The sequence below is a fragment of the Manis javanica genome, chromosome 5 (assembly GCF_040802235.1).
Source record: "Manis javanica isolate MJ-LG chromosome 5, MJ_LKY, whole genome shotgun sequence".
In the NCBI taxonomy this organism is placed as follows: Eukaryota; Metazoa; Chordata; class Mammalia; order Pholidota; family Manidae; genus Manis; species Manis javanica.
The window spans coordinates 91289528-91315352 of record NC_133160.1 but is presented as its reverse complement, the minus strand read 5'-3'; the positions used below and the strand labels follow the sequence as shown (position 1 = coordinate 91315352).

The following is a 25825-nucleotide window of genomic DNA, read 5'->3' as shown; positions in this document are numbered from 1 at the left end:
GAGAGCAGTATTTATGTTTCTTTGGACAACAGTAACTATTTTTCAAACTGGCCATATTAAGCTGTTAGTTTTCCTTAGCTGAGTAAAGGTGTAGTAGAGGGTGGGTCTGATGGTTTAACCCATTGTTTTCTTCCTTAAAAAGAGTTCGAGTCTATCTTCATAATACAATGATCTGGTAGTCTGAACCAGATGTAGAAACGAGAGAACACTGAAAAAGCACTCAGGGGAAAAATTAGCAGCTTGGATCTCAGATTAATTTACAGTGCCCTTTGCTAATGAAACCCAAATCCTTGGCACATTGTGGATGTTCAATAAATGTTACATGGCTCTTTTGCAAAGACATTAAGTGTGAGAAATGATATGCTGGAAACAGATGGGTGACTGCAAGACAGTGACTCGAATTAACATTCACCCTTACCCTATCAGAAAATGTTATGGGTCACAATGCAGTGCAGCCCAGTGTTGAAGTTAGAAATTTCACAGCACAGCCCCATACAAATTCCTGCTGGATTAATAGTTGAGACTTACTTTAAAAACCAAACTGTTTTACAGTAAAGATATAAATCTCAAATATATGGAGCATAGAGAAACTTTTATGCTTAAGAATGATAGCAAGAAGTCATAAAAAACTTCTAAGAATGAAAATTTTATGTGTTGAGATATAGTAAATAAATCTTCTAAAATCAAGTAATTTAAATAAGTAGTCTGAGGATAAAATGTTTAAAGCAAAAAGCTTGATAAAGAAAGCAACAAATCCATAAAGACTTGCAGTCCGGCCAGCACTGCCCTCCCACAGTTGTTCTCCCACCTCAGGATACATGACCAGGGGAACAAAGTGAGTTAACTAGCATATAGTGAAGCGTTTGCTGTCCTTGGTTGTAAGAGGTTTTTTCCTAGATAAAATTGATGAGATATAATTCTCTATTAAGCCAATAATAACTTTTTACTTAATAAGCATACACAGGACTGTCAACAGGGTGATAAAATGGGCAATGCCGTTTATGTCAACACTTTGGCAAAATTGCAGTATACATCAGGATACTTTAGAATGCTTTATTTTTTTTGTAGATGGTGACTTTTTAAAGCAACTTAATTGAGATGCTTTTGATATAAAATTGTATTATGCTCTACTTCATTCTACAGACTTGATGTAATTTGTGGAAATCAGATAATTAAACATTAATTAATGAAAATAGGGCCAAAGAAATGTAAACAAATTAGAATAGAAGATCAAGGTTGGGAAAAGGGAGTTGGAGGCACATAGAACATAAATGTGGACAACTGTGCTGTCTAGGTATTTGGGGGAAAATCGAAAGACAGTAAAACTTGTTGCCCCTGTACGTAGACAGATTATGATCTGGACCCCAATCACTGTTATACACAGAGCTGTCTCTTATGGTTGTGTAATTTATGCATGGCACAAAGGTGCATATGTAGGGCACGAGGGAAACTGAAATGCAGGCTGCATACTGGGCTTCAAATGCCAGAGGGCTTTTGTTTACTTGGAAAAGTGCTTAGCTCTTCTGAATTAGCTGTTTAACCACTTGAGGCCACTGTTTCTTATAATAAGATGCAGTGATGCTGCAATCTGCTGGATCTACTGATTGTATTGATAGGAGAGTGTCCGCAATAGATGTTCTTATTTATTTGGTGGGCACACTGGCACACTCATCTCCAGGTAAATCCACTCTACACCAAGGAGGTAAATTCTTGTGGACTTAATCAGTGAGGCATATTTCCTAAGTCCAGACAAAACTGTTCAGGCTGTGAAATATTTTCAGACAACAGATAATATCGAAACTTTGTTTTGAAAAACTGGTCTGAGCTTTGCCACAGATCTCTCTGTTGATTAATATAGCAGGTGTTATAGGTCCAATTAAAAAATATATTTATGCCCAATTTAGAATTAGCAATTATAATTAGTAATTCTACTCACTGGTCAGATTAAGCCCACCAGGTAAAAGCAGTGCCAATCTAACAGACTTGAGTGTGATTGCCATCGTTTTGGCCGCAAAACACTGAAGAAACCCAGCATGTCTTGTTATCCAACAAAGTTAAGCAGGTGTGGACAAAACAGCTATTCCAAGTCTCAATCTTCAAGTCAAAAAATCCAAACTATATCTCAGCAACAAAAAGTGTGTACTTATGAACAAAAGCAAAAGAGTACCAACACAGGGGGTACCAGCACAGATACAAAAAAATTCAATTGGTAAACTTACTCTTAAGGTCTTAGCAAAAACTGTATAGGACATTAATCTAAAAAAATTTTTTTTACAAAAAATAATGTATTGAGTGAAGTTTAATATCTGTATTGATATTTATGGTCCTAATCCCTTTTCTAGGTGAATTGCTTGTATGATAAAATGTCAAAAGCTGAAACTTGGAAGGTGATCTATTAAAAAGAAAATGTTGAGCTAAAAAAAGTTCATGGTCATGTTGGATAATGTAGCACATCAGTCCTAAATTTAGGTTTGGGGAAGTTACCAGCTGAATCTCTCTTGTAAACCCTTTTCCAGTGTTTCTATGAAATTCTAGGGTCAAGTCTCTTAGGGTACTGAAACTTCTAAATGCTATGAAAATTGTTCCACTCCAAAAGTTTACAAGAGCCTCTAAAGAAAGATGTGAATCTCAAAATATCCATGCAACTCTAATTTGCTCAGGAGAGGGGCGCAGGTACCTGGAAGAGTTTTGAGGAGTGTGCAGTAGGAGCATGGGCTTTGGGGCCAGGTACACCTGGCTCAGAGACAGCAGTCTTGCTTGTAGCTGAGTGTGACCCCGGCTGCCGCATTCATAAAATGCAAAGAGTAAAGCACATTGCATGGGTGTGCTGACTCATGGTGAGGATGATGAAGTACTTCCTATTCTCTGTTGTTCATAATCAGTAGCAAATATAATTTTTAAGGTGGTTCCCATTGTTAATCAAGGGCTTGGATTTTTAAAATATTTTATATATTGGGACACTTGGGACAAAAAGACCAGAACACCAGATTCAATAAAAACTGTCTTCCAGAGATCAACAGTGGGGTCCCAGAAGCCTCCAGAATTTCCTAAGAGTTTGGGACTAAGAATCTTCTGAATCTGGAGGTGTTACTAGAAATTCAGGTGGAACCAGAGGCAAAACATGACCCACACATTGGGTGACCAACTGTCCTTGTTTGCCTTGACTGAGGGCGTTTCCTGGATTTAGGCTTTTCAGTGCTCAAGTCAAGAGAGTTCCAGGCAAATGGTCACCCTGTGCACATTCAGCATCAGTCTGGGAGTGTGGGTGCTATGCAGGTTCCTGTTGGCTTGGGCTCACCAGCCGTCCTCTCTCACAGCCCTGATCTTTCATCCTTCATGGACGGCCTTCTCTCATGGAGCCAGACCAGGACCCGGTCTCATGAGGACAGTGGGGAAGGGAAACTAGCCACGGGACTCAGGACAACTAGGTTCAGGTAGCAGCTCCAGCAGTGACTGGTAAGTGCTTATGGCTCAACACTGGACACTCTGAACTTGACAATGAGAGGAAATTATACCTACTTCAGGGCTTGTCATGAAGCCTCAGTGAGGTAATGTGTGTGGAAGTGCTTATTAAACTGCCTAATAGTAAATGGAAATTATAATAAGTGATATCTTTAAGGTTAAGAGATTAAGAAAAGGGCCTTTGTGTGTGCAGAGAAATGGACCTCTGTTTATTGCTGAATAATTCTTAATAGCAGAAAGAGCTGAGCAATTATAACACTGAATGGCATAAACTGGTACTCACCCAGTATCACAGTGAACCCTGCAAACTCTGCTTTGCCTTAGCAAATGCCAGACCTTAAGGGTGGGTTTTTATTCTGGCTTCTGTTCCTAAAATTTTCTCTTTACAACACTGCAAACCCAGTGGTAAGTTAAACAGTCAGATGTAAGGTGAAACTAATCCTTTAATCCTTTAGCTGTGCCATGCCATGTTAGCACAGGGCCACCCTGGAGAGCAGGGCTGGGATGGGTAGGGAAAGCTTGCCCTAGTAGGTAAAGATTTGGCTAATGCTTTTTAGTAGCCCCTTTGTCATTGTGCCAGCTTTCGAAACTTCTGTATGAGATTGTGCTTGGCAGTGTCAGAAAATTTTCTTCTGCACACAGCCTGTCCAAGAAAAAAACCCAAAGCAGGTTTTTCATAATAAAGCAAGGGCTTCACATCTACTAAGTATAAACACTCCACTGAGCTCAGCTCACCCAGTGTGCTGGTTGATTAGAATTTCCATTTGAGAAGGTCAGGAAATGTGGAAAAAATTAAATCCAAGTTGTCATGTGCCCCTCATGACCTCCCTTTGTTTGCAAAAAACACACAGAGAAATCTGTTTTGCCATCTATCTGACTGAGGCCAAGTTGAAAATAGCTAAAAAATTCCAAGGCCTGACAGTTTTACAGATACAAGCCTAGGGAGTGTTTCTTGCAGAGAAGGATGGGCCTAGACTAACCTTAGGATTATCTAAGACATGAAACATAAAAACTAATAAGAAAATGCAAAGCTAGTACACACCAAGGCCTGAGCCCGCAGCGGTCACTGTCATTTCCTTCATTCACTCCAATGAAGGGTTATTTCTGGCTGCCAGGAATAGGAAGTCGAGCTTGGATCAACTTATCTCCATGGGTAAACGGCCAAAGTCCTTGGGGATCTGAGGCCTCTAAAATAACCATATGTTGGGGAGGAAGTATTTTCCTCAGCACTCTTCTAGTTGGTTTAAGAATCAAAGACATGCCACAAATTAACAGGAGAGAAAAAACCAAGTTTTATTATAGACATGCAGAAGCTCAGTAATGAAACTGAGACCTAAAAAAATGACCAAGGCAGGCAGTGTTTATACATTTTAGACAAAGAGGCAATAGATCTGTGAGGAATTGACAGGACAGAGAAAATTTGTGTTTGGGAGCTTCAATTAGTGAGAAATTCTAAATAGCATTTGGCTGTACTAGTACATTAGTAAAAAAGTAATGTGGGAGCCTTTAACTACATGCTAGATGGGAAGTCGCCTGATTCATGAATCGCTTAATAAAACCAATTAGATCTTAACAAAAAAAAAAGTAATGAGATGTATTTCGGCAGTCTTCTCAGCTCTGAATTCCCTGTCTCTGGTGATAAGGATGCCTTCTTCCCTCCAGGTACAAGGAGGGCATTCTTTACCTAGATTTGTCTTCTGGTTTCAGGAGGGGCCTGAGGAGGGGTTAGAGTATCCTTCTTACTCCAGCTGCTTCTCCAGTTACTTTAATTTAAAATAATTAATACATCAAAGTGGCAAGTTTGGGGTTCCTGCCCTTGGTCCCAACACATATAGCATTAACTTGGAAAGGTAGGAGTACTTGCAAGGCTGAGTGAGGAAGGTGAAAGGGAGGAAGAGGAGGCACAAACAAACTTAAATTGCATAAGAACCGCAACTCTCAATTGATGTCAGCTATTTTCTTTCACCTTACCAAATCTGCAGGAGCTTCGCTGCCGCCGGGTCCCTCCCCACAAAGCAATGCTGTTTTCGTAGAGATCAGCTGTTTTGGGGGTGGTTGCTCTACCTGGTCACTCCTTGTGTTTTATATCATTTTTAAAATGGCTAGAGTGTAGATAAAGGATAATGTTCAATCCCATCTCCGTGGGAATCGGTAGTTTGGTAAGGCTAGCTTAGGTCTAGACCCTCAGCTTTGAAGTTCTAGAGCTTATTTTTATTAGTATGCTTTAGTTATTTGATTCTGAAGGCTGATTCACATGAGTCACATTCACAAAAAATTGACACACTGGATACCAATTTATTAATTTATAACACCTGGCACTGTAACTTTGAACAGATTCTGCACAAGGAACAGGATGGATGGCTCAGCATTACACTACATGCAAATAAAAGACAGATTTACAGTATGGTAAAAAAACATGGAGAGTTTAGTAAGAATATAACAGCTAATGTTAAATGAATTTAAATAAAGGAATACATATTAAATTAAACAAGGAGTGTTACATTAATTCAGGACAAAGGGAAGCAGTGTTTCACATGGCCTTGGAGACAAGCAAGTGCACAGAATGTCTCTTGCCTCTGGCTTGTCCCGTATACAATTATGCATATTTAGTCACAAATGTGTTTCATCAACCTTTGTATTGCCTCCCTACTAGATTGCCTCATACAGCCCAAGTCCCAAGTGTAGACCTTCCTTCTTAAAATGTTTTGGGGTCTGGACCTGTCCTTCACCTGTCTCCCTAGCCTAGTCCCCTTCCAGTCTGGCTTTGCCTTGTGTGAGGAGAGAGCTCACCAGCCCTTCTAACAAATCTGGGTGCATGGATTAAAATGGTAGTGTTCCTAGGAAATGTGCTGCTTCCAGACTGCTTCTACTACTGTGACTTTCAGAAAGTATCATGTCACTTTGTGGCAGCCTGAGTTATGCCCTGGTCACACCATATTCTGCCTATTTTGTTCCTCTTGGGATCTTGGTTTTAAGAAGCCCAACCGTAGTTCATGTTAGAACACAGCCACTGTGTAAACAAAGATTATATTCTCTCTCCCCATCCATCCCAGGGGTGATAAGAAAGTGAACAAAACAATTTAGGTGAATCTAAAATGATTCATCAAAATAAATAAATTAATACCTTTTTCAAGTACAGCATTATGTTGAAATAGTTCCTTTTTTAAAGAGAAAAGTGAGAGAAGACTGAGGAACACAAATGTTTTTTATATTTGAGTGATTGTTATAAAAACTTAAATATTAATGATTCATCTAAAGAAGATTTATTTTTTTTCTTCTCACCCTTATGGGTCTTTCTAGACAAGTAATTTGCTTAGTCATTTTCAGTTTGGTTCATGTTCAGTGTTCTGTGGTGAAAAAAAAAGTTAGAGGCTTTGGAGTAAGAGTCTGATCTTGGCCAGGTACTAGCCATACTACCTGTCAAGTTACTACATTTTTTCAGAGATTTAGTATATGAGGCATGTCTTGAAGGGGTGTTTTAAAGGTTGATTAAGATAATGTAATTAAAATGAATGCCATAATAGGTTCTGACTAGGATAATTTTATTTGTGACTGCTAATCATTGTTTTGAAGTCTGGTCCTTTTAATTTTTCAACCCAGTGCCTACAGACGTATTTCAAGTTCATCTAAGTCTTCTGGTGTCACCCGTTTGCCTTCCACAGTCCTCTGTCTACTCTGCTCTGTCCCCAGAGCGGGCTAACTAGCTGGAATAGTCAATGGGCTCTCCTGCCCTCTGTCTGGATTTTGGCCAAGGGGCAATCATAGGCAGGGGATCAAAGGGCAGAAGAATGAGGTAGAGTCAGGCTGAGTGTTATTCCCCAGGTGCCTTGTGGGTCCCTTCACCAAGGGCCCATGCTGCTGCCTGAGGCCTTCTCCACGTAGCTCTCTCTCTCTCTCTAGGTTCCTGTAAGTGCTCCCTCTCCAGTTACTAACTCCGGGGAACTAGACCACTGCTCATTGCTTTTTAAACATCACATCCACAGCTTTGTAAATCATCTACTAAACTCTTCTTAGTAACTCAGCTTGAAGATACCATTTATTCCCTGCTAGAGCTATAATGACACAATAATTATTATACTTCCCACTATTATTGCTTAGATAATATATAATATAATAAGATAATAATATATAATATAAACTTAGATTTAGTTTCAATGTAGATTGTATATATAGTTATCAATCAGGTTCTTCCATGAGACTTTCCATCAGAGTTAACAGAAATATATGTTCTGGAGGAAGTTTAGCTGACCAGAAGCTTTGTTTCCAAACAACTGGGTCATAATATTGCCAATTCTATGCTATGTGGTCCGTCCTAGACTTCTCTCTACCCCTCAGTTCTCTCGTGTAAAGCAGGGATAATAGGTGCCATCTCATAGGATGGTTGGAGTACATGCATATACATTGCTTAGCACATGGTAGTTATTCAATTAATGTTAGCTATTAATATTGTTATGGCAAGAACAAGAAAAGAATGCCTAGGGGATCATAAATGAGTGGCTGCACTGCCAAGTCTGACTGTACCATTTCAGGCTACAGTGGAGGTCCTGAAAACTCTGGCATCATGTGAACCCAGTGTGAAAAGGGAACAGGGCAGCCAGGTGCTGGAGGAATAGTTGGCACTGTCTGGCTGTAGGGCAAGACTTTGCTGGATGCCTGGCTCCACAGCTGTTTTTCTTAACCCTGGGTCCAAACCAACCTACCAGGGAAGGCTTTTTAAGACACAATCTCAGGCCCCGTTTTGAGTTGCAGAGTTTCTGCAGAGCTCCTTAGGCACCTCTGGTACCTTGCCTGGGCTCTGAGCCTTCCCCCAAGGGGCATGGACCATCCTGGCAGAGGGTACCCTGGGGCTCTCTGGGACATAGTTACACAGGGATCAATATTATTAGGCCTTCAAAGAAAGCAAATATTTAGAAAATCCTGGGACCAGGATGCTAACATTCACCTTAGGCTTACTAACCACAGGTTAGCACTAAGAGCTGCCTCTCTTCAACTTGGGTACAGAGTCCTGGCACCAGATATTAAGCAACTGGGCATTCTCTGGGACAGCTTCCAATCTGCTGACTTCTGCACACTTCAGTTAGCCTCCAGGTCCTTTAGGGTTACTAAACCCCAAAGTGCAATTTATCTGGAAGCATAGTGGCTCTCACTAAAAGGAGCTTGTCTGAGTATGGTCCAGTCAGAAGAGTCTGTCTCTGGGCAGTTCCCTGCATTCTCTCCAACTCCATACTTGTCCTATGTATTCATGCATGCATGCATTCAGGAATTAATTTATGAGCTATCACAGTCGGCAAACTGTACTCATGTATCTGGAAAGCCTCCCAGAAAAAAAAATCCACATGTACCTGTTTGGTACACCCAGAGTTAATCATGCTTCTAAATGTTGCAATTCTGTACTAATAACTTAAGAGTCAATGGTAGCCTGTATCTCTCTAACACTTCAGGGGTTGTGAGGCATTTTTGTAAGAATTATTTTAATTGTTTACACTTCATATCTTGTGATGCAGTACTGTATTTACAGTGCAACTTTAATGAAGAGAAAACCGAATATCGTTGCCAGTAAATGGCCATGGCACGATGCACAATGTCAGTTCCACTACTGGAAGCAATCCATTTCAGATGTTCCAGTTTACCAAGAGTATCTTATTGAAAGGGCTCTACACACACCGTCATTGATTTTTACCTTCTAACGGGTTTCTTAGTTTAGGGAACTGAATTGGCCACAGTAATTCCTGCCTCCAAAGGCTCCTGCCTGACCAGGCTGACCCGGGCACCGGGAAGTTTGTATGGTATAGCAAGTTGCCGCCACCTAGTGGTAAATATGGAGTTTAAACCTCGTGACTAGAATAAAAATCTCTGCGGGAAGAGAATAGGTGGTTCTATTAGCAACCTGAGTTTGAAAACACTCTTGAATACCCTCTCCCCTCCAAGAAAACCACCCTGACACATCCTTTTAACAAGTTTAGATGTTATATAATCAGCTAGTTTTGAAACGGGCATGCTAATTCTCCTCGTCATCCTTTTTTCTATTCACATCCTACAGTTATTACTGTAAAAAAAATTTTTAAGAATCAGAAACAAACTATCACCCTAGCGTTTCAATATCTGTAAAATATCTAATGTGCATATGCAAATGACAGAATGCTCTTTCAACCTTTTTAATGAACACTTAAACATCAAATGAATAGCACTTCTCCCAGTGAATGAAGCATCGTCTCAGAGCCAGGGGAACAATGCAGAAGCACTCCATTTTGAGTTCTAGGAGAGATGAAGCTTACCTGTGGAGAGATCACTTGATAGGAATTGTTAATAATCTGATCCATAACCTGTAAAGAGTACATTTATCATCTCCCCTTTTGTTTCACTGGTTAGTGATCTGAAGTAAGGTTGTCCATCCTAAATTTCCCAACTCAGTAAACATTTCCATTCTTTCCCTTGTATTCAGATGAGGGGACAGAAGGGTGAAAAACAAATAGCTCATTCATCATGTCTGAGTTTTGGGAAGCTACCTGGATTTTCAGGCTAATAATGTAGCATTTCTCTCAGTTCTTCTAAACATGGGACTGCTTCTGCCACTAGCTCTCAGTGTGACCCTGGGGAACTTGCTCATGTTTGTAAGGTTTCAATTGGAAACACTAGAAATAAACTCTGGAATTGCTTCTAACTCTTACACACACACACACACACACACACACACACACACACACACACACACACACATGCACACTGATTTCCTTGCCACAGTACCTTGTTTAAAAGACCTATGATTCTGCAATCAGTTTTTACTGGGTTGAATGGTGGTCCCCAAAAAGATGTGCCCATATTCGAATCCCCTGGAATCTATGAATGTTATCTTATTTGGGAAAGGGTCTTTATAGATGTAATTAAATTAAGGTTCTCATGATGCGACCATTCTGGATAATCTGGATAGGTCCTAAATCCAATGACAAGTATCCTCATAGGTGATCCACAGAGGAGATATGCAGAGAGGCAGAACAGAGGCAGACCCTGGAGTTAGGCACTTGCAAGCTAAAGGACACCTGGAGCCCCCAAGAGCTAAAAGAGGCAAAGTGAGGTTCTTTCCAGAGCCTTCTCCAGGTCATTCTTGTGTTGGCAGGGAATCTAGTCTGAAGTACCATAGGAGAGACACCCTTGGGCCCCACAGAAGGTGGGTAGGGCCTGGACTGAGGATACTGGAAACACAGTCAGCACAGTCCCCTCTGGGGGCTTTGTGCATGTGTGTGTGTAGGGGTGGGGTGGGTAGATGTGCATGAAGCCCTGGGACATACCATGAGGCTGTAGGCTAAAGAGTATGCTAGCCATCAAGGAGCCATGAAATGCCAAATTCAGTTTTATGTTTTCTTCAATTCAACTTCTTTCTGTTCTTCTCCACCCTTCAGTCATGTTTTATTGAATGTTACCACCTGGCTCCTGTGCACTGGGTAATTAGTGGAGATATGATGGCTTCTTAGATAAGAGCAGAACCTCTGAGCCAGAACCTCAATGTGAATCCTGAGTCAGCTACTAGCTGTGTGACCACATTACATAAGCTTTTGGTGCCTCAGTTTCCTCATCTGTAAAACAGTGTTGTAATAATACCTAGGGCCTCAGAAAGGATATATATAAAGTGCTTAGGATAGATGGTAGTGGAACCAGAGAAAGTATGACAGTGATCCCTTTTAAAGTAGTACTGGGAGTGTTGCTGTTACACTTGGGGTCAGAGAGTAAGGTTCTGGTGGAGCCCCTGCAGCCTGGAGAAGCTGGGGTTTGAACCCAGGAGTTGGATCCAAGTTTCCTGAATCCAGACAGGTTTTTCTTTTTCTCCTATATAAGCCTATCAGGTACCCCCTACATTGAAAGAATTTTTCAGGTATTTATAAAAATATAAACCCAGCTTATTATTATTATTTTTTGTGGTCCAACTTTTCCATTTTATCTTGTTTTTAAATTATTTCTTTTCTTGTTGATGCTAGACATTCTGAATGGTATGACATAATACCTCCTTTGTGGTTTTGATTTGCATTTCTCTGATAATTGATGTTCATCATCTTTTCAGGTATCTGTTGGCTGTCTGTATGTCTTCATTGGAAAAACATCTATTCAGGTCCTCTGCCTATTTTTCTTTTCTTTTTTTTTTTTGAATTTCTTCTACTTTATCAAATATCACAGTTTCACAGTTGTACATTGTAGCATCTTTTTCTTCTCTCCACTTTTGCTTTAACAATCACAACAGCACAATATATGGAGATATATTAAGGTTGCCGTATCTGTTTTTTTAAATTGTACAAGCAGGATACTAAAGAAATAATCCTGTATAAAAATACTGTGTTATGGTGAGACAGGTAATAAGAGAGTGGAAATTAAAAATTACAAGTATTAGAACTTAAAGGTTTTTTGCAAATATTTTTGGACACAGGTACAGTCCAAGATCTGGTGGCAATGCAGCAAGTATGTGGTTATCATCAAGAGGCCTTTGCAAAATTAGGACCCAAGGAGGAGGTGAAGAAGCTCCAAAGAAGCTGAAGTAATGGTGTCAAAGGCATTTAGGAGGCACTCCAGGAAATGCACAGGGCCTTATTGCTGGGTTGAGTACTGACTTAATGCTCTTTCTCTCCCCTTTTAAAAAATATACATTACATCGGCAGTGTGTATTCCAATTTACCTAATTACTTCACTCTGCCTATTTTTCAGTTGGATTATTTATTTATTTATTTGGTGTTGAGTTTTTTATATGATACATGCTTTTACTATGTTCCTATTATCTGGCTGAGTAGAAACTGTCTTCTCTGTTGCCTGTTAGACATGTAAGTGGAGGTATCCAGGAGGCTAAAATGAGAAAAAAAATCAGGAGTGGAGTAATCTCCAAAGAAGATGCAGTCTACGACTTGTTTGTGCTCAAGGATCCGATGTAAGACACCACATTACATCAGGGCAGTAAATGCTTGATGAACAAGCTGGAAGGCAATGTAGGTTCATGTGTCTGAGTCTGTCTGTTAGATATAAATGAATAGAAGTTAAAAGAGAGAAGAAAATGTTTTTTCCTATAGTCTATACCTATGAACATACTGGCTTGAATCAAGTGAGAGTAGGATTTGACAACCAGACTTGGGAATGTTTTCTTGTTTGAATTATACTTGAGTTAGGCTTGGGCGGGTGTTGCTATATGGAGCTTTGAAAAGCTTTATGAGGAGACACGTGCCAGAATTATGTTCTAGATCCCTTTTCTTAGGATGTAGAGTTTTCTCTGTTGAACTGCCCTCCCTCCTATGCTCCACTGTGTGCCTTGCTGAAGGTATAAATTTAAACAGCGTTTTCTCAGAGACTCATCCTGGCCATCCTAACTACTGGGACCCTGTTCTTTTCCTTCATGACTGTGGCAGATGCTGCTACCTACTGCCTTCCTTTGTGACTGACCCCCAGCTTTTGTTCAGGGCAGTGATATGCCCGGCTAAACATTTGCAAGGGGTCCAAGGGGCAGAGGCCCGGTACTGTAGGCAGGAGGCTGTGGAGGGTTTCTGGGAAATGGCTGCTTTCTCTATGAAATCGCCAGTGCTTCACTCCAGGTTGCCTTCTTATTCTTTGTGGAATGCAGATGCCAGGCTTAGAACCCATGAGAACCAGACACACAGACTAGTGGTGGTAGAGCAGGAAGAGGAAGAGGGAAAGAGCATTTGTCCCATCCCATGTCTCTGCTTTAACCTGAGGTTACCTACTAAATGTTACATGGTGGAAAAAGAGCCTCATTTGTTTAAGCCTCTGTCTTTAGGAGATTCTATCTGTGGCCAAACATAATCCTAACTAATAAGTTTTTTTTCTCCATTTGTTAGCATATGTCTATATATATATTTACTTCTTCAATATCTGCCTTTACCTCTAGACTGTGAGCTTCATGAAGAAAGGAACTGTCATTTTTTTGTTCAGCATTATAAACCCAGAACCTTGCACAATGCCTGGTACATAGATTTTCAGAGAAAATTCTGGAAAGAATGACTGATATGCAGCATGTGGAGTGAAATATTGATTAAAACCAAAACAGCATTAACAGAAAGGTAAGAGGAAAAATAAAATGCAGCAACACAGAGGCCTCAGCTACAGTGAGAATAAAAGCTGAGAGTGAGGGAGAGGCAGCAATGAGAATGATCGATATTGAGAAGGAAGCAGAAGCCTGATTGCTTTCCGTCTTCTCTCTATATATATATATAAACTGTCTTTTTCATCACACTCAGATTCTGCCCAGTAGCATTCTCCCAGTATAATTCCAATAAAAGTTATTTATTTTCAAAATGTCTTTGAGAGAGATATGGCACACACAGATACGTACAGGGTCAAAGAGTGAAGTTACAACGGTAGACACGTGCCTCCTCTTCCTGCAGGTCCCCTACCCACCCACCTGCACACACACAATCACACTGACATATCATGTTAAAACAGTCAAAGAAAAAGGCCTCTACTTGACCCTTCCTTAGGCAGTCATCTCCAATTTTCTCAAGAGTTTGATCCTGAGGGATGTGTTGGGCTTCCGCTAAAGTTCCTTTCTATTTGACAGGTCTTAAGAAAACCCCGCCACTGCTTGCATTACTAACACTATCTGTATGTAGTATGTTAGAAGTGAAAGGCCCCAAAACTGTTGTGAGTTTGGTTATGGGCCTTGGAATTGTTATAGAGTTTTGAGACCCTGCAGAATGCTGCAGCAGCCTAGATGATGCCCTTGGCACTCCCTGTCCTCCATCAGTGCTCTCCAGATGAGCTCCTGCCTGGACATTTAAATCGCAGCTTAAGGCAGAGTTAACTAGTGATTTTAAAAACAACGTCTATGGTAATCAGAAGCAAGAAACTCTGTTCATTGTCGACAGGCATTTTGAATATTGTTATGGGCTGGATCCTGTCCCTCGGAATTAGTGTTTGCTGTCCTAATTCCCAATGTGACTACTTTTGGAGACAGGGCCTTTAAGGAGGTAATCAAGGTTAAGAGAGGTCACAGGGTGGGTCCTAATCTAACAGGACTGGTGTCCTCATAGGGACCGGAAGAGCTCGCTCTCTCCATGCACGCACAGAAGAAAAAACCAACGGCAGTTTTCTTCTGTAGGGCCAGCAGGTGAGCTTGTCTGATCTTGGGGAAGGCCTAGATCTTCTTTAAAAGGGCTGCCTCATTAGGTCAGACCCATGCCCAAATCATATCCTATTGATGAACAGACTTTTATGAACTCCAAGTATTTATGAGTAGGGGTTTTAATTATATCTGCAAAACTCTTCTATCTTTGCTATAAAACATAGCCAAATCACAGAAGGACATCCAGAGCCACAGGTGTGCCCAAAATCAAAGGCAGGGGGATTATATCAGGTGTACACACTGGGGGAGGTAATCTTGGGGGCCAGTTTAGCATTTTTTCTACTACACTTTCATCAGTGCCTTTGTTGTGCTCTGGGGATCACCCAGGATTATTTTCTGTGGTTGTAGATATTTATTGCAAACTCTGTGCTGAGTCATGTGCTTCCACAATTGACAGAACAGAGTACAGGGTGGGCAAGACAGCAAATGAAATTAAATGTTATTCTGCCATTGTTTTAAATTAGCATTTTTAACTTTTCATAAAATATTTATATTCCCTTCTTATATGTTCATCAGACATGGGTGACATTTTTATAGGAAATGAGAAACAAGGACAAAAATGAATAGGCTTAATCAGTTCACAGTTTCAAGATATGTCCACATTACTTATACATGGAGCATCAAAATGGGCCTAACAGAGTGTCCTGCATATTCACACTTGTATTAATCTGATAGGGCTGCCATAGCAGAATACCACAGACTGGGCAGCTTAACCAACAGAAATTCACTTTTTCACAATTCTGGAGGCTGGAAGTCCAAGATCAAGGTGCTGGCAGAGTTGGCTTCTGGTAAAGCCTCTCTCCCTGGCTGGTGGACGGACTCCTCCCTGCTGTGTCCTCACATGGCCTTTCTTCTGTGCGTGCATGGAGAGAGCCAGCTCTTCTGGTCCCTATGAGGACACCAAGTCCTGTTAGATTAGGACCCACCCTGTGACCTCTCTTAACCTTGATTACCTCCTCAAAGGCCTGGTCTCCAAAAGTAGTCACACTGGGAATTAGGACAGCAAACACTAATTCCGAGGGACAGGATCCAGCCCATAACAATATTCAAAATGCCTGTCGACAATGAACAGGGTTTCTTGCTTCTGATTATCATAGATGTTGTTTTTAAAATCACTAGTTATCAGTCATACATTAATGCACATATTCCAAGAAATCTCTCAGTCTCTCCATCTGTTTTCTATCTTTGCTGAAAGGGTGTTTTGGACTGGTAGTCTGTTTGTTACCAAAGTAGCGAGGGTACACGTGCTGCTGCCCTGAGCAGTGAGCCGAGCAACCTCTGCCTCTTGGGTCTGACAGAATTATTGCCAGTCATGCTCAAACACACCGGTAGTATCATTTTTCCTAGTAATGAGACAAGTAAGGTCCTCATAGGTCTTCATAAAGGGAATATAATAGAACCACAGTTACATAGTCAGGGGTATGTCTCCCTCTGATGGACTCCTGGCCCTCTCTAAGGAAAGGTACAACCACATAGATTGTAGGTACCTCTTACACGGGGGTTAGGTACAAATGCCAGGATCTGTGGTAGACTGCTGTTTATAATTGAATGTATGTTTTCTCCCTCTTTTGCTAGTAACTGAGCCTCAGTTTTAGAAAGGGGTGGCAATGTGCACTATGAAGAATTTACATTGCAGCTAGAAGTGGTCAGTGCATCTGAATTATTGCCTGAGACTCACGGAAAGGCTCTTATGGAGGGAGCACAGAACTACAGTGTCCATTGTCTGTTCTTACCTGCCTTCCCTCTTGTTTTCTGCCCGGACTATGGCTTTGATGTCTGGAAATACAATAGCTGGATGACTGGACCTTTAGGAACCATCTTGGATAAGAGTTAACTTTAAGAAGAGAAGCTACATGTGAAGAGAGATGGACCAAAAACATGGAGCAAGCCTAGCCCCATCACGACACCAGGGAGTTTCTAAAGCTGCTGTGAACTGTTGAATTCCTTCACATGAGGGAGAAAATAAGTCTCTGTTACTAGCTGTGTAAAGGAAATTCCTAAGTGAGACAAAGCGTGAAATGAAAACCTTAACTGTTGTATCACCATGTTGTATACTTGAAACCCATATAATATTGTATCTCATATGCTTCAAATAAAATATTGTTAAAAAAAAAAGAAAATCCCCAGATACCAAAATTACCTTAGAAAATCATTTAAATGCCCCATAAAATGCTGTAAAGTAGTGTGGCATAAGTCCTGAAAGGACATAGGCATGTGGAAATGTTGAGTCTTTAATTTTGGGGACAGTCAAGAAAACAGACTAAATTGAGCTCTTTCTCCTTGCATTGCCTTCAATTAAATATTTGCTCTTTAGAGATGATCCATATTGTTTCAGAGACTGTAATTCAGAAATTAAAAATCATGTGTGTTCTGAAGAGAAAAATGTTGGGAAGCACCAGTATATATAATCCTAGAGCTGATAGAAACATATGTGTCTATGTGTGTTTTGTATATATGGAATTACTAAATATGATTACATATTCACTTTTCACAGGTAATTTTATGACATTATTAATGATTTTTTATGACTTTTAATTAACATTTCAATTTTTTTCAGACTGCTGAACAAGTCATCAGCATGGACATACTGACCACTACAGCAGAATGACTGGGGTATTTTAAAGTCATGTACACTTTTCCCCCAGAGGTTTTGGATGAGCTAAATTTGGTTCCATCCGGATGGTATGTATTCTTTAAGCAAAACTGGGGGGAGAATTATCAGTAAGATTGAAATTGCTTTCTTTCCTCTTCCTTTTTTTTTCTTGCATTTAACTCTACTCTATAATACATCCCAAACTGAGAAAAGTCACTGCTGCCACATGGTTTTGTTAAGCTGTGGGTGAGTGGAGCTCTGTGAAGAATGGCAGGTGGAGAGGTTCTGGAACTCAGATTTCCCTACAGAATGTTATCACGTTGCTAAGTTGTACAGTGTATCTTAACAACCAGAGAGCCATATAGGCCCCTTGGCGTAAGAGTGGGAGAAACTGGAGGGAGACAATTATATTCTGGAAGCATTAGACATTAGGCTCTCTCTGCCAATTAAAGATTCCCAGCTCAAGTGCAAAGATTTAAGGAAATCAGCGATAACTCAGTATAGACCCATTTATGAGGCTTGGAGAATTTCAACAGCCTTGGGTTCCTGTTAACCAGATCACCATCTTTTAAAACTGTCCTCAGGTATAATTTTGAATTTATCTTTAAAATAATTTTATAGAACTAGATATGATTTAGTTAATGGACCCCAAGTTCATCTTAAAGACTATTAAAAAGTTAAATCTCTTTTGAGGAAACAGAGTATTATCTTTTAGAGAAAACCACCTATTTTTGAGGAGATCATACAAATACAGTATGCTAAGTTTGTGGTTTAAAGACATCCTATGGAGAACATTTAACTATGTAAATATTTATTGTTCATATACTATATGTTAGGTACTTGGAATACAGAGGTAGAAATTGACTAGATCATTGCCTGCTTATTATATCCTTTGAGAGAAACAGACATAAACAGAAATGTAAAAAAATGATATGAGAGAGTGACACAGACTATGAGGACAGCTCATGGAGGGAAAGGGATAGAGTGCTCAAGGCTGGGATGATGGTGGGAACTATCTAAGAGAAGGGTAAGGAAGCCTTTTGGAGGAAGTTTCCTTTAGAGCACTGAATGAAGTGAGGGAGGGAGCCATGAGAAGATCTGAGTGCCATCCATTCTAGGCCAGGGGATCTGTAAATGCAAAGTGGTTCACCACTAATCACCTTAATAGCAGCCTTTACATCCCTAGGAATTCATAGGAACATTCAGCTGTTGTTTAATCAGATATTGTATTCTCCTTTGTGGGCATTCTTTTTACATGCATACTATCTTGGACTAAGAATATTCATATTTAATACAGATTTGTATGGTATTTTCTAAGTAACAATGTCAGGAATTAGTACTAGATGATTAATAATGCTTTTAAAACCACCTCTTTTTAGGATTTTGTGTCATACAGTCTAAATAAAATTTAATAATATACTAATATATAGGTAGATTCAAGAGGCTATGGGAAAGGAAATATTGCTCTCAGAAGCACTTACACAATTTCCTGATGAATGGTGATTGGTAATTTTAATTAGATTTTCCCACAGTTACCTCTGTACAGGTTTTTCTTTATCTCTTCAGAGGGAAAAGAGTGTTAGCATCACAATGAAAATAGAATTACAAATGGAACTCAGCTCCTTCCACTCAGCAAATCTTTTGGGTGTATCCTCTAAGTCAGGAGGTCTCACTCAGCATAGGTCTTGAAACACACAGGTAGTGACGGAGAGCCAAGATATTTACTAACGATAGCTAAAATGTTCATGTTTGTAAGCTGTTTAGTTTTTAAAAGGAATTGATACAAAGAAGGGTAGGTTCTCTAACACTAACTCTGGCATTTACTTGCAAAGCCATGAGTGCACCTGTTTGGAAAGATTAGAGTTAGAACCTGGTTATATGGCTCTTCTGAGTCACAGTTACTGACACACCATAGCTGTGGTGATTGAAAAGTTTTTTTTTTTTACTACTTTGCTTCCTGACAATTTGGGGATACATTCTTTAAAATCTGGTAAGATTTTATGTGTGATAGGAATATGTCTTTCATGAGAACATCATCTGTCATATGTGTCATGATGGGAAAAATAGGCTGACAACTGCTGCTCTATTATTAGATAGCAAATCTAAGATACTAGAAACAAGTGTGAGTTTTTTGTTTTCATTGTTGTTTAAAATATATTTATTTATCACAAAACTGTATTTGGACCACAGTAAATCCATTGCACATCTGTAAAAGTAACTACAACTGATTAGTCTATAGTATCTATCCATGATACACACTGACCAGTTTTACACTGATGGGTTTCTCTACTGTTGGTTTAGGAAAATCTTTAGTCACTTAATTATGAAATAAATGAAATTTCTTATTCCCCAACAAATAAAATATTCATCAACAAGTTATTTATTTCCTGGTCTCCACTTCTATTAATTCCTTATTTTAGTAACATGTTCTTTTCATATTTCTCTTGGGGATTTTTGGGGGAAAAATTACTCTTTTATGTGAAATTGAATGATTCATTCATTTCTTCTAAGTTTATAGTCTTAAAAAATTACAATCCAAAACCAATACTTGTTATAAAGGAAATCTTAATAGAGAAATATTATTCCAGACTAATTCGTGGACTTCGGAAGAATATTCATCGAAATCACTGAGCAGTGATTATCAACGAGTGTTGAAATCAATATAGACAACAGGTGGAAGAGAGAGATATGGGCCATTATTAATAGTAACAAACAGTTTTGATTTTCTTCAGGATTGAGGTAGTTTCTTTCTTTCTCTTTTTTAATTAGTAGAGTTTATTCTTTAGAGTAGTTTTTAAGCTTCCAGAAAAAGTGTGCGGGAAGTACAGGGAGTCCATATATCCCCCCTGCCCAGCTTTGTCTATCATTAACATCTTGCATTAGTGTGGTACATCTGTTACAATTGAAGAACAAATACTGGACATTATTATTAACTGCAATCCTCTGTTTACATTAGAGTTCATTCTGTGTTATACAGTCTGTGGGTTTCCACAAATGCATAATGTCATGCATCCACTGTTATAGCATAGGACGGTGTAGTATAGGCTAGTTTCACCATACTAAAAATCCCCTGTGCTCTACCTATTCATTATTCTCCCACCTCCCCTATGGAACTCCTGGCAACCACTAATTTTGTGTTTTTAATTGAAGTATAGTTGATATACAGTATTATATTGGTTTCAAATATTAAACATAGTGATTCAACAGTTACCTACATTATTAAATGCTCACTCCCACTAGTGTTACTATCAGTTGACATAGAAAGATGTTACAGAACTATTGACTGTATTCTCTATGCTGTACTTTCATCCCCTTGACTAATCTATATTATGACTGAAATTTTGTGCCTCTTTATCCCCTTCACCTATTTCATCTATCCACCACAACCCCTTCCCCAGGGTAACCACCAGTCACTTCTCAGTGTCTGTGAGTGTATTTCTGTTTTGTTTATCTGTTTTGTTTTGTTTTTAGATTCCACATGCAGTTGAAATCATATGGTATTTGTTTTTCTCTCCCTGGCTTATTTCACTAATACCCTCTAGGTCTATCCATGTTGTTGCAAGTGGCAAGATTTCTTTCTTTTTTATGGCTGAATAATAAATATCCCATCATATATATGCACCACATCTTCTTTATCCACTCATCTATTGATGGACACTTTGGTTCCTTCTTGTAGTTCAAACCACTGATGTTATTGCTTTCTCCGTAGTTTTGCTTTCTCCAGAATGTCATATAGTTGGAATCATACAGGATGGTCTTTTCAAATTAGCTTCTTTCAGTTAGTGATATGCATGAGTTCCCTCCATGTCTCTTCATGGCTTCATAGTTCATTTCTTTTTGGTGCTGAATGGCATTCCATTATCTGGATGTACTACAGTTAATTTATCCACTCACCTATTTGAAGGACACCTTGGCTGCTTCTAGTTATTGACAATTATGAATAAATATTCATGTGTAGGTTTCTGTGTGGGTATATGTTTTCAAGTCCTTTTGATAAACACTTAGGGGCACAATTGCTGGATCACATGGTAAGACTATGCTTAGCTTTGTAAGAAACTGCCTATCTGCTTTCCAAAGTGTCTGTACTATTTTGCATTCCCAGTACCAATGAATGAGAATTCCTGTTGCTCTATATTCTTGTGAATATTTAATGTTGTCAGTGTTGTGGATTGTAGCCATTCTAATAGATGTGTGGTGGTATCTCATTGATGTTTTGTTTTGCAATTCCCTAATGACAAAATTATGATCTGTGTCTTTTCATATGCATGCTTATTTGCCATCTGATAATATTCTTTGATGAGGTGTTTGTTCAGATAACTTGCCCAGTTTTTAATTGGGCTACTTATTTTCTTATTGTTGAGTTTTTAGTGTTCTTTGTAAATTTAGATAAATCTTTTATCACATATGTGTTTTGCAATATTTTCTCCCAGTCTGTGCTTAACTTTTCATCTTTTAACAGTGCAAAGTGTAGTTTTGCCTTTCTGTAGGCTTGAGGTAGTTTTCTTTTTTCATCATTTGATCCCTTGCTAGAACAATTCAAAATACAACTTTGTCCTGAGTTGTTAATTTACTTCATTTCTGAAAATTTAAGTTTAAATCAAACTTTCAATAGCACTTAATGTAATTAGTTTTGTAGAATTTTTAATGATATTTTTGGATAAAATATGTATATATTGCATTTATTCCTTTAACATTATTTTGAAACTTCCGATAGAAACAATAAAAACCATAATATTAGATGATTAAGTTTTTTGTAATCCAGCATCTTTTTAAATATAAGAGCAAGATGAATTTCAGACTTCCAGGAGGCACTGCAATTTCCATAAGAGGTGGAAGAATTCTCTGCATAATTTGCTTGTTGACTTTATATATACCAGAGTTTAAAGTATGTCATTACTCTTCAAATTAACCTAAGAGAATTGATATGGGGAAGACACACATAGTAGAATAGCTGAATATTTCAGCTGACATGTAAAAAGTCCATCCCATCAGGTTTCAGATGAGCAAATCAAAATCGAGGAAATAAAGCAATTCATCCATGGTCATTTTGCTCATTAATGGCAAAGCTGTGACCATAAATCCCATTTTAAAATTTCAGTTCGGTGTCATTTCCACTCTCCAAATTGCCTACTGTACCTTTTCTCCCCAATATAGATGAAAAAATGAATTGACTGACTTGACTGCACAAAAGGTTCCACACAGAAAGAAGAGTGAATCTAACTAAGGTTTGAGTTACACAAAGAGGTTAGAACTCCTCATTATTTATTAGGAGTAATAAGAGATATACTTTTTATTGTTATATAACAGTACTTTCTGAATTAAAAATATTTGACTATATTTTATGCAGCCCACTATAATTTTAGAATTTATGACAGTTGTAATTCATAAATTATGAATTTTTTTGTGGCAACAGGACTGGTCATTTATATGCCATACACTCTGAACATCTGCCATGAAAAACTTGAACAGATTCTCTGATCTAAAAAGATAGTCAATGAGCTAAAAATATCTACTCCAACAAATTCTAGAGATCAATTTCTAGAATATAGGTGTGTTTTGACCCTGCAAATTATTGTGATCAGAGAAACTCTCTGTGATGGTTAGAAATAAAGTGTTTACTGCCCAGTACTGCTATAGTAAAAAAGATTTCCATATAAGATAGGAAATATACAACAAAAAACAAAAAAATTCCTTCTTAAATATTAAAACTAATAAACCATCTATAAGAAAGTTTAACTTTTCCATGTTCCCAATCCAGAATTTTTTTTTCCCCACATGATTGTGAATTCCCTCAGAGCTATAACATTATCTTTTATCCCTTAGGCCTATGGCACTGTAGCTGTCTAATAAATGATTGCTGAGTTATTGAGAGAAAAGCATCAAGTATTATTGAATATTGCAAAGAACAACATGCCAGCAGTTCTCCAGTTTATCATCTAGATATAATGTAATTTTTTTGCTATCAGATTTGTCCCCTTCAGGTTTTATCATTCTCTCAGAAGGTGTTATAAATTTAAGATGATGGTTTTCTTAAAGCATAATATGAAAGGTCCTCATTAATGTGAAACACACTTGTGAGTATGTTATTTGAAAGCTATCACTTAATTTACTGTATCAAAATTGATAATACACTTATTACATATTTTTATGTTGGTAAGCCAACAAAGAGACCTTAAATATAATTAAATATAGAGTGTATTTTAAATATCTCACAAACATATTGATTTCTCAGGGAAAATTTTTTCTGTCCCACCCATGTCAACATTGATTTCAATGTTCACAAAAATTTGGTCTGAAAGTAAAATAGTCTCATAAGTCTTTTGATATAAGAAATAATTCAGTGCAAATAACAAGGAGACATGTTTGATGTGTAAGAAAATATCAAGAATTCCTTGTCAAAATGACTGTCATTCTGTGATTTCAGGTGCTGAGGACTTCTGGAAGAGAGGCCAACAAGGTAGACCCGAGTGGAGAGGGGAAACCAACAGTCCATGAGCAGGAGCCTCAGATCCCCAGTGTCTGCTCTTCAGCTTGAAAGCGACGGCAGCCATACCAGGACTAGAAATGAAAGTTGTTTTCTAGTCAGGCACACCCCTCATCCCCGAAGGGTCTGCCACATCAAAGGTAAGGCGACTCAAGGTCCTAGAATGTCTCTCTCCTTGCTACATTTGGGCTGCATGATGATTCTGATAGGTGAACCCAGGCGTCCTACTCAAAATATCTAACGACTGGTGGGGCACTGGTGTTCGCTGCTGGGACCGGAGGGCAGCCTTGGAGCTGGAGTAGAGGCCTGCGGGCCCCCTCTGGGCAGCGCTGACCATTAGCAAAGGAGCCTGGAAAGAGGCCGAAGGGGCCACTCGGGGAACTCAGGGTAGCAACTAACCAATCGGTATGAAAGTATTTCAATATTTTAACAACCTGCACAGCCTTGCTGGCACCTACATGCTAAACATCAGCCCTGAAGAAGCATATATTTGCCCTTCCCAAAGCATATATTTGGGGCCCTTCTTTAGCTCTCCCTTCCTTCCCTTCCCCTTGCTATGCTTTGCTTGATTTTGTCACATTTTCTTTGAAATATTTTGTAAATGACACCACTTGTCTCCATGACCAACGTTAGAGCTCCATTCTAGGCCATGATTATCTCTTGCTCTGATGCCTACTTTTGCAATTTGTAGCCTAGTAGTTGCTCTACTTCCACCCAGGTCCTCATCCGATCCATTCTCCACAGAACAAGCAGAAAGATCATTAAAATGTAAATTTAATTGTTTAAGTATCCCACTCAAAACCCTCCAGAGGCTTCCCATCCACTTAGGATAATGTGCATCTTGATATTGGCTAAATTATTTCCTCTACGATGTGGCCTCTGCCTCTTACAGCTCGTCTCATATCAGCACCCACCCTGGATTATACATATCAATATATACATAAGCCACATGCACTTTTCTCAGTTTCTTGAACATGTAACAAGACCTTTCCTACCTCTGGATTTTCACTCATACTGTTCCCTCCAGCCATAAAACTCCTCCATTATTTGCTTTCTCTTTTTTTCATGATTTGGTTTAAATGTCACTTAAAAGGGACCTCTCAGGCACCAAATCCTCACACTAAATTGGATTTCCTCATAGTATATTCTCATACTCTATATTTTCTGTCAGAGCAGTTTTCCTAGATCAGGTTCTCTGGAAATAGATTCTGAGATGGAGATTTACATGAAGAAGTTTATTGGGGACAACACATATAAGGGGCAAAGGAAGCAGGATTGAGCAAAATTCAACTGTGATGCAGATATAATAGAGGCCTCAGCAGTCCCACAGGAGGGGGAGCAGTGGGTGATTCTGGGGAGGAGTTTCAACTTGAGGCAAGGGGGTGAGGCCTTTGTAAGCCCCATAAGCCACCTGTTGATCAAGCTCCCACTATGCATGAGATCACGTGCTCTTCAGCTGAGAGCAGTTCCCAGAGAGGGACTCAGGGTGAGCTGTCAGCAGCGGGCACACCTGGCAGGTGGGGAGATGAGTACCTAGTGGCATGATCTAGGTAGGTGGGAGGTGCACCAGTGTCCAGTCCAGCGTCCAGCAGTTATTGCAGCTTATGACTAAACATTTTTTATTTGGCTGGTATCAGATATCTTCCACTAAACTGTGTGCTCCATCCAAGTAGAAGGTGTACCTGTTTTGCTCACCACTTATTTGAATTCCCCAAGGAGTGGCTGCCACCGGGCAAGTGCTAGATAAATTCTTGTGGAAGGAAAGAAAGGAGTTTAAATCATACCTGCGTACAACTGTAGACCACTGACAGATTCCAAGGCCATCTGTGACTTCTTTATTGTAACATCTGTTCGCTTTCCTTGGCCTTTGTTTTCCTAATCCCCTTTAGGAATTTGTCTTTGGTGATCACTTAACCATTCTGCTTGATTATAATTTTTTTCTGCATTTCATTATAATTTTTTAAGATAAATACTACTGAATTGAGAATAATTTTATTCTGACTTTAAATACTTGAAAGTACTTGATATATACCTCTTCTATATTTTAAATCACACTGTGCCTTGAATTATCTTATTCCTATAGTATAGCATAAAACAGTTGGCAGGCAACTGAATTTTATGTCTTTAAGTCTCCTGTAAAGCCTACCACAAAGCCTTGCTCATAGTAATATGTGTTCAC

The 25825-nt window shown here is 39.1% G+C and overlaps 1 protein-coding gene across 11 annotated transcripts in view; it reads left to right on the top strand.

The window, feature by feature from the left end:
* C5H4orf17 (chromosome 5 C4orf17 homolog) overlaps positions 1 to 25825 on the top strand; it is a 268239-nt gene that overhangs the window by 177579 nt on the left and 64835 nt on the right. For 4 of the 11 annotated variants that reach the window (XM_073237264.1, XM_073237260.1, XM_073237265.1 and 1 more), the window contains exons 4-9: positions 3318 to 3456; positions 11876 to 12043; positions 12260 to 12425; positions 13337 to 13508; positions 17127 to 17251; positions 23587 to 23786. In XM_073237264.1, the coding sequence (XP_073093365.1) occupies positions 23654 to 23786 (133 nt within the window). In that variant the 5' untranslated portion in view covers positions 3318 to 3456; positions 11876 to 12043; positions 12260 to 12425; ... (1 more) ...; positions 17127 to 17251; positions 23587 to 23653. The other 7 variants (XM_073237256.1, XM_073237261.1, XM_073237257.1 and 4 more) reach the window with 7 other exon arrangements.